Source organism: Plasmodium reichenowi, chromosome 3 (genome assembly GCF_001601855.1).
Source record: "Plasmodium reichenowi strain SY57 chromosome 3, whole genome shotgun sequence".
Lineage (NCBI taxonomy): Eukaryota > Apicomplexa > Aconoidasida > Haemosporida > Plasmodiidae > Plasmodium > Plasmodium reichenowi.
Window position 1 is genome coordinate 809,729 of NC_033648.1, and position 10,218 is coordinate 819,946.

Here is a 10,218-nt window from a genome sequence, read left to right on the forward strand (position 1 = left end):
ATATATATATATATATATATATATATATATATATATATATATATATATATATATATATATATATATATAATATGTCATATACGTGTATATATGTACAGATATTATTCGCGATAATGGTAGGAGGGCACCTAGAAAGATCAGTAATTTATGTATCATCATAAAAGTCCTTATAATTTTTAACATTCTCTTCATTCTTATTATCATTATCATTATTGTTGTTATTGATTTGATTGTGTATATAAATATTATTTATATAGAGGCTTGTATCTTCTTCATTTTTATATTGATCATAGTGTTCATAATTTATATCTTGTACATCTTCGTTTTGTTCGTATTCTTCATCATCACTACATAAGAGTACTTCTATTTTTGTACCCTTTTTGAATGCCTTCCATTTATTTTCTACATGTACTTCATTCATGGTTTGCAAGGATTTTTTATTATGTCTACGTATATCAACGTTATTTTTAAAAATGTTTATCTTTTCTTTATTTGTTATTAGTTGATCTTTAATTTTTCTTTTTATATGTTTTTCATTTTTCGTAACAACTCTATACATATAGTCTCCTACAATCGGTAATACCGAGTGTATGTATTTTTTGAACTTTTGTTTTTCTTTCGTCGAAATGGTATCATCGTTTTGATGATTTGATAATAAAGAAAGGTTATTTTGATTATTATTATTATTTAATTTTGTGATCATTGTTGATTTTAATATGTGTTTACTTTTTTTGAAAATATTTAATTGACTACATATACCTCTAATATTATTAACTAGATTAGAACATATAAAATGTAAATAATTGGAATCTTTTTTATTCCTTAAATTTGACATGGCTTTAAAAATAGTTTTTGATGGTATTTCAATTTCTACTTCATATAACTCATTATTTTTTGTTTTTATTTTAGTCATATCTACTTGTAAACCTAGATATGTATTTATAAATGTGGTTCTTTCTTTTAATCTTTCATGTACTGGTGTGTTTTTAGATAAATATAATTTACTAATAGGTTTGGTATATTCTATATTTATAGAAATACGATAATCTATGGAATCATTTTTATCAACTAAATTATTATGGATGTGTTGTGATTTCGATGTCGTCAAACCATAGGTGCTATTTGTACCAATATTTGTTTTTGTCGCTGTACCTAAATTATTATTATTATTATTATTATTATAATCATCATCATCATCTTCTTCGTCGTCATCAAAATAATCATAATTATTACCTGTATAAACATTCCATATGTTTAAATTATCTTTTTGTAAAGACTGTATCATCATACTTTCTGTTTCTTGTTTCTTATCGTCATTTAAATATGTGGTTGTTCTAATTCTACTGTTATTATTTTTTATAACATAATATTTATCTATACTTTTTGTTGTTTTAAGTTCTAGAAAATCGTATATACAAGCATTTTTTTTATCATATGAATAATTACAAGTTGGGTTATTCCCATCAGCATTTTTATCATAAGTATGTATCTCATTAGTATTATTACCACTGTTGTGGATATGAATATTATTATTATTATTGTCCATATTATTATTATTATCATTATTACGTATACTTAATCTTTTCTTTAAAGTCATGTTGTGAAAATAATCCAAGAGATATTCAAACGATTCTCTATCAATCCCAGCCTGGAAATCTGAATAATTATTTTCAATAATTGCATCTGTATTTATTGGTAATTTTATTCTATTCTTATTCTTATCTATTACTAACCCTACCCTTCCTTCAATTTCAATTTGAATATCTTTATTATTTATATTCTCATGATTGTCGAAAGCCAATATTATATTCTGAGATAATTCGTATGTTATCTTATCAATCGGTATAGGTCTACTTCCATCTAATAATTCATGTGCTTCTCTTACCATTCTTTTCTTTTTTTTTCCCAACTAAATAAAAGTATATATATATATATATATATATTATATATGTCAATCTATATTATGTTATACATATAACAATTATTTTATTCCTCAAAGTTTTACATTTTTTAAATGATACAATAGAAGAATACTATTTAATTATAATGTATATTATATATATATATATATATATATATATTCATTTATCCATTTATTCATTTTTTTTTTTTAAATCGGAGCAAACAAAATAATTCATATTTTATAAAAAACTTATTTCATAGAAAATATTCACAATTTGTCATCACCTTTTTTTCCTTTTTGAAATGTTGTACTTTTTTTATCTTTCATTGAAAAAAAAGAAAGGAAAAGAAAGTATATTATTATATGTTCACTTTTTTTTTTTTTTTTTTTTTTTGCAATATTAAGAAATATACATATATAAACTAAATATAATAACAATACTAAAAAAGGTAAAAAAAATAAAATAAAAAAAAAACAAAATAAAATAAAATAAAATAAATTAACAATAAATTGTTTTTATTTTCTTACAGAATGAAGGGAAAAAATTTAATGTATATATAAATATATAAAAAAAAATAAAGTAATATTTATTTAAAAGTGTATGTAAATATATAAAGATAATATTATACATACATATCATCACATAAAATATATATATATATATATATATATTTACATATGACATACAATTTATTTATTGCTTTGTACAACTCATTTAAATATTATTCTTTTCATTTTTTTTTAATTTCATATATTTTAAATTTTTGTTAAGAATGTTTATTTTATCTTCCAGATATTTTAATTTTGTTTCTATGAATTCCTTTTTTTTTATTTCTTCGCTTCTTCTTCCTTATAATGAAAAAAATAAAAAATATAAAATAAAATAATATATCTATATCTATATATATTTATTTTTTTATCATTTCAGTTATCCCGTTTTGTCATTTGAAAAACATACCATGCTTAGGACACCTTATGAGCTCTGATTCTTTATTTGCTTTCTCAAGTTTTAATAACTGTAAGAATATTATTTTAGAAAAAAATAATATATATCTATATCTATATATATATATTTATATTTTATTATTATTATTTTTTCGTAATTTACAATAAGTTGTTTCTCTATGGAACATATTTTTTGTTTAACGTTTAGAGGATCGTCTCTGTAAAGGAAATATATATATATATATATATTTATTTATTTGAATTAGTTTTTCTTTATATGATTAAAAGGTTTTAATATTATTTATTTATTTATTATCCTACGATATTTCCTCGTACTCCGGCTTTTCATCGCTTTGCTGAAAAGAGTTAAAATTATATGAAAAAACAGGACATATATATTTTTATTATAAAGGGGTGGATGCCTATATTGGTTAATATAGATATACACATATTTTTTATTCTTTTCTATTTATTTTGTATGTACTATATTCTTATAATTAAACTGAAATGTTTCTTTATCCTTTTCATTTTCTAAAAAAAAAAGGAAAAAAAAAAAAAAAATACATAATATATATTTATATATATATATATATCTATATATTTATATATTACTATAATATCATCACCTTTTATTTTATCGCGTAATATATCTTGATTATATAATGTTGTTTTCATATCTAGAACGTCTGATTTGCTCATTTTATATAATCTATTCTTACAATCGTACAATTCGTTTTTTAAGTCCTTTATTTCTGTAGCCATATCATTTTGTCGTTTCCTAAGAAAAGCAAATAAAATAATTAATATTTAAAAAGCCATTTATTTTGTTATTTTGGTGGGGAAATTATTTATAATTTGCCTGACTTGTTCAGGAAAAAAAAAAAAAAAAAAAAAAAAAGTTCACATTATATATTTTTTAATTTACTCATTCAACAAGCAGGTTCGCTCATACATAAATTTTTCATTTTCCGTGTCTTTTAGTTTAATTCTAAAAGAGGGAATATCAAAAATATATGGAATTATAAATATTATATATATATATATATATATAATAATTTTTTTAATTCATTATTTTAAATATTAATGTATAAATTACTGCAGTTGTTTGTATTTATCTTCTAATATGTGGCAATCCTTCTGATTTTCCAATATGGCGCATTTCTTATAAAATACAACAAAATTAGATAATAATATAAACATATAGAAATATATAGAATTGTAACTTAAATATTTTATTTTATTATTTTTCCAACTGTTTTATAGCGTTCCAAATTTTCTTTCAATATTTTTTCTTCATTTTTATAACACGAAAAGACATATTCCTTATTATGATATCTTTCCAAAAGGAAGTAGTGACAAAGAAAAAAAAAAAAGAAAAAAAAAAAAAAAAAAAAAAAAAAAAAAAGAATTGATATATAACATATAATATATAAACATTGTTGTAATATATTTTTTTCTTTACAGTTCTTCATATTCATCTTTCAATTTTTCCAGATTTAATTTTGTCTTGGTTAATTCATTCTTCAAATCATCATTATCTCTTTCGACCTATAAATAAATAAATAAATAAATATATATATATATATATATATATATATATATATATGTATATATTATAAAGTAAAAGAAGTGTAAGTAATTAATAAAACATATAGAAACCAAATTTATGTACATCATGGCATATATGTAGAGATTTCTTTATTGTATTCCCTATACTTTATTATTTTCAGTGTATATATTTTTTAACTTTTCTTGTATATCATTTTTTGAATTAATATGTATATCTAATTGGTTTTTCAATTTTCCCTGTAATAAAACATCAAGGAAATTATCAAATATAAGAAATTATAAATATATAGAATATTATATTTTATGAACAATTTTTTTTTTTTTTTTTTTTTTTTTTAATAGTTTTAGGTGTACAATTTGGTCTTCCTTTTGTTGTAGAAGGTTTTGGTTAGAATCCTATAAAATAAAAAAAAAATAACATGTAATAAATAAAAATGCTAATATTTATTTATGAACATATATGCTTACCGATTTATTGTAATAATAAACATATTTTTGATAACTATTATTTAGATCATCATTAAGTGTATTAATTTTTTGTTCATAATGATAAATTTGTTTTTGTTCTGATTTTAATTTTTGGTTTAATTTTTCAATGGTGTCGTTTGTTTCATTTTGAGATATGCGTTTTTGTAAAAATTTATCGTATATGATTTGATTATTTTTTTTAAAATTTTCTATTTGATCTAACATTATATGTTTTGTACTTTCTAGTTTTTTTATTAATTCTTTATTATCTTTATCCTTTTTTAGAAGTTTTTCATTTTGTATACCTAATGAAACATTAAATTTGTATAAGTCTTTTAATTTGTGTTCATATTTTTCTTGTACATAATTTATATTATTTATTAATTGATCTTTAAATTTTTGTTCTAATTTAGAACTGATTTGCTCAATTTCGTTTATAGCTTTTAATATTAGATATTGAAATAATTCTTTTTCTTTATCGTTTGTAAATTTTATATTGTCTTCTTTATCTTTTAAATCTTTTATTTTATAATTGTTCATTTGTATAATATTTTCGAATGTGTATGACTTATTCAGGTCATTATTTACATGTTTGATATTTTGAGAATATGATATATGATTATAATTATCAGGTATTATTTTACATTTTGGTTTTTGATTTTTATAATTATATATATTATTATATTTTTTTTCTTTTTGTTGTGTTTTAAAATTATGAGTCTTTTGGTTTGACAATTCTGTTTTATTTGTATTATTGTTTGAATTTTTAGTTTTATTTTTTGGTTCCTTATTTTTATGATTATGAAAATTATTTTTTTCTTTTGTATTAAAATTAATAATTTCTTTTTTTTCGTCTTTGTGTGTGTTTTTTTTTTTTCTTTTTTTTTTAAATTCATCAGCTGCATTTAATGAAAATAATATATGTTTCATTTCGTTTGTTTTATTTTGTATATTTTTTTGTGGATGTTTTGTTGTTTTGGATTGATAAGGAAAAGAATGGTCATAATTAGATGTATTATTTGAGTTATATGAATAATGAGATTGAGAAGAATTAAGTTCCTCTTGATCAGAATAATATGAATAATTAGGATTGTTGAATTTTTCCTTATGATCAAAATGGTAACTTTCAATATTGTCTTTGCTTGTTTCTTCTTTTGTTTTTAAACATTTTAAAACAGCAAACTGCTTGGACCCTCCAAGTTTTTTATAGTTACATAATGTGTTATAATAATTTGTATTATATAAATTTTGCGTGGCATAATGCAGCTCATCTAAGTAATCCTTTATTATATTTAATTCTTCCTCTGTGCATATAAATAGGGAATTAAATTTGAAATGTGATACATATGTATGAGTATTTATTTCAACATATATATATATATATATATATATATATTTATTTATTTATATATTTATCTATATATTATTTTAATATACCACTTTGTGGAGTATCTTCATTTTTAAAAATCCCTTCTGGACTCATTTTTTTTTTATTTTTTGTTATATGATTATTTTATAAGTTAAATGAATGTCCTTATAATGAGTATACTAGGAGAATTACATAAGACAGTATTATATAGAATAAAAAAAAAAAAATAAAATAAAATAAATAAATTATACATAAATTAATAAGATATAAAATTTGAGACTGGCAAGTATTATAATATATACGTTAATATTATGTAGTTGTATAATATGTATGGTATCACCTATGTGTTAATAAAAATATAAAAGGAGTGAAAAGAAATACATATATATATATATATATATATATATATATATATATATATGTTTATGTTTATGTTTATCCACTTGGAGCCTTACTCTTTTCTTACGTATATTTTATTGATTGAAAAATAATAAAATAATATTATAATTTATAATTTATACAACTTTACAAGTTTTCATTTAAAAAAAAAAAAGATAAAATTTATAAGACAAGTTTAAAAATTAAAAAATAAAAAGGATAAAATATAAAATATATAAATAAATACATACATACATACATACATATATATATATATATATATGTTTATTTATTCATTTATGCAATTTACATAAAAAACATATTTTTAATATGTATATTTAAAAACGTCCACCCTTTTTTAACAAATTTGATATTATTATAAGGTGCTTAAAAAAAAAGATAATACACAAAGGTATAATAAAAGATACAAATAAAATATAAACTTATAAAAAAATGTATTATAACAAGATATTTTTTTTATTTAAAAAAAAAAAAAAAAAAAAAAAAAAAAAAAAAAAAAAAAAAAAAACAAATAATGATAGGAAAGAAAAAAAAAATATAAAATTTTTTTTTTAAATATATACGGTTAAGTCTGGTATAAAATATATAATAATAATTTTATTTTATTTTTTTAATTATAAGAGTAAAGGTTATAGTATAGTTCTTTTTTACACTTTTGAGATATGTGTCCATGGTGGTAAAATATATGCACGTGTATAATGTATATTATGTATATTGTATATATTGTATATGTTGTATATTTTGTATATGTTGTATATGTGGTATATTTTGTATTTGTATATGTTGTATATTTTATATATGTTGTATATTTTGTCCATATTGTATTTTTTTTTTTTTTTTGTTAATCCTTTGAATAAATGTTTGTTTGTGTTACTTATGATATGTTTAATATAACATACTTGTCGTTAGCGCAGTTATGTTTCTCTGTTTCTTTTTCTTTTTTCCTTTTCCTTTTCCTTTTTTTTTTTTCTTTTTGGCCCTTATGTTTCAATTTTTAAGCGTGCCTTGTTTATCTATCCACAAGTAGTAATAAATAAATAGAATAAGCGGTTGTCCAGTAAAACAGAAAACAATCCAGAAGATGGAATTTCCAATAGTTTTATGTTTTTTGAAATATGAATTATTTGTAAATTGTACTAAAGGTATTTGACATATGAATGCAAAAAAGATATATCCGGTAAAACCTAATTTTAAGGGTATACTAATTAGATATTCATGTAAGAGAGCAGATATAAAGAAGACGATTATCATAGAAACATTTCTATGTATACCATAATAAATTAAAGGTTTATTAATATGTCTACAAACAAAATAATATATAGGTAGATTCCATTTCCTCCAATATTCAGCAAAAGAGCTTGCATTCCACCAGTCTTTGTAAAATAGTCTATCTCCGAATCTTGTAATTTCAGCTAATATATTACACCAATGATGAAAGACTATAAGAAAACCTATTAGCCAAATATATAATGTTGGTATAGATACCTTTAGCATTCTTTCTATTATATGTGTTATTTTTACAGAGAAATGTGCTGATGTAAATTCTTTCATGGTAAATGTATTTTCCACTGTTATAAACATATATTGATCTGATATAATTTTGATCATGATTATTAATAAAATAACTTCAAATATATGTTTTGCTACATGAATCCATCTAATTTTTTCTGTTCTTGGATAAAAAAATTGAAAGCACATAGTAGGCATTAAAATATATGTATAATAACTTTTTAAGTCTAAACAATATGGATATCTTTTAATATAATACATTTCAGAAGAAAGATCATCTTCTATAATATTCTTCAAATCTACATTTTCTATGTGTAATTTCCTAGCTTCATAGCACACCTCATGAAATGAATAAAATTTAAAAAACCATACAATGGATATAGTTAATAATATAGATGACAGTGTGGGTTCAGTATCATAATATGATATGGTTAATAAAGGAAATAATAATATAAATATGCTATTTATGCATCTTAATAAAAAGATTGATAAATGAAATGATTTCCATCCATGTACCTTTTTTTTTTTTTTTTTTTTTAAACAAGACGATATAATCATATTATCATCCTTGATATGTGTATGAATATTATGAACACACGTATTAATATAATTATTATTATTATTACTATTATTATTATTATTATTATTACTTTTTTCAGTATTATTATTTTTTAATTCTTTAAGTTTTTTTATACATATATCGTTACATGTTTGTTTTGAATCTATTTTATCACATAAAATATCTTTATCGCATTTATCATATGTACTATTATCTTTATCCAATTTATCATAAGGCTCATTTTCGTATGTTGTATTACTATCATAGCTATAAATTGAGGGTGGATCTTTATGCAAGCAATTATTATTATTATTGTTATTATTATTATTGTTATTATTGTTATTATTATTATTGTTATTATTACTATTACTATTATTATTGTTATTATTATCATTACTATCATTATTACTATCATTATTATTATCATTATTACTATCATTATTATTATCACTATTGATGTTGTTATTTTTTTTTTTTCTTCTTATTAAATTTGGATAAAGGCTTTTATAATTCTTCTTTTCTATTATCATATCAGTTTTGTTGCCCATATCATCCATAGGGATATTTTTAAAAGTGTGTTGCTCGTCTTCATCGATACAAGTATATAACCAGGAAGTTACATATCTTTCAATAAACCAGCTAAAAAATATAGTTACATGTAAAGATATAAAGCAAAATAAAAGGGGAAGGTTTTTTATTAAATCACAATTCTTTGGTATCTTTATAATTAAACCATATTTTTTAAAATTTTCTAATATTAATCTAAAGTGTGTAGTACATATTATTATAATTAATAAATTCAGAAAACCTTTCATATCAATTTCTAATGAATTATGTGACAGTAAACTTGTTTGATTAATTTTGTGGTAATTTTCATATAATGATTTACGTTTTAATTTTTGTCCCTCTTCATTTTTATTATTCATTTTTTTTTTTTTTTTTTATTTATATATATATAATATATATATTTATAATATATATATTTATAATATATATATTTATAATATATATATATTTATAATCGTTGTGTTAATACTTTTTTTTCTACTTTCTCTTTATATGTTTAATAAAATTTTTGGTATATAATATAACGTATTATACATATATGTAACATATATATGATATAATATACACATATATATATATATATATATATTTTTAATAATGTATTATTACAATAAAAGGTTATCTTTTATATAATTAAATTCATCAAATCTAAAAAGTGAATATTACGAAACACACAAAAAAATACATTTCTCAAATTACACATAATTTCACATGTTTAAGTACTCAAGGAATTATTATATATTAATACTTAAATGTGTTAATAAATATTTTTTTTTTTTTTTTTTTTTTTTTTTTTTTTTTTAGATGATTATTCTCAATATTTAAGAATATGAGATAATTTTAAAAAAAGAAAAAAAAAAAAAAAAAAAAAAAAAAAAAAAAAAAAAAAAAAAAAAAAAAAATCAATTTTTTTTTAAATATTATATATTT

At 19.5% G+C, this 10,218-nt stretch overlaps 3 protein-coding genes across 3 annotated transcripts; all 3 read right to left on the reverse strand.

Moving 5' to 3' along the window:
* Positions 1–145: 145 nt before the first annotated feature.
* Positions 146–1,888, reverse strand: PRSY57_0321400 (RNA triphosphatase, putative; the record flags this gene model as incomplete). The annotated part of the gene is made up of 1 exon (XM_012905838.2): positions 146–1,888. The coding sequence occupies one exon, from the start codon at positions 1,886–1,888 to the stop codon at positions 146–148; it is 1,743 nt and encodes a 580-aa protein (XP_012761292.2).
* Positions 1,889–2,618: 730 nt separating this feature from the next.
* On the reverse strand, positions 2,619–6,368 carry PRSY57_0321500 (hypothetical protein; the record flags this gene model as incomplete). Its single annotated transcript, XM_012905839.2, has 14 exons — positions 2,619–2,752; positions 2,862–2,919; positions 3,012–3,066; positions 3,170–3,204; positions 3,333–3,379; positions 3,475–3,626; positions 3,774–3,836; positions 3,945–4,009; positions 4,102–4,183; positions 4,311–4,396; positions 4,565–4,654; positions 4,772–4,813; positions 4,886–6,189; positions 6,323–6,368. 14 exons carry the CDS (start codon positions 6,366–6,368, stop codon positions 2,619–2,621), a joined length of 2,259 nt encoding a protein of 752 aa, XP_012761293.2.
* A 1,272-nt stretch (positions 6,369–7,640) lies between these two features.
* On the reverse strand, positions 7,641–9,647 carry PRSY57_0321600 (diacylglycerol O-acyltransferase, putative; the record flags this gene model as incomplete). The annotated part of the gene is made up of 1 exon (XM_012905840.2): positions 7,641–9,647. One exon carries the CDS (start codon positions 9,645–9,647, stop codon positions 7,641–7,643), a length of 2,007 nt encoding a protein of 668 aa, XP_012761294.2.
* Positions 9,648–10,218: the final 571 nt, after the last annotated feature.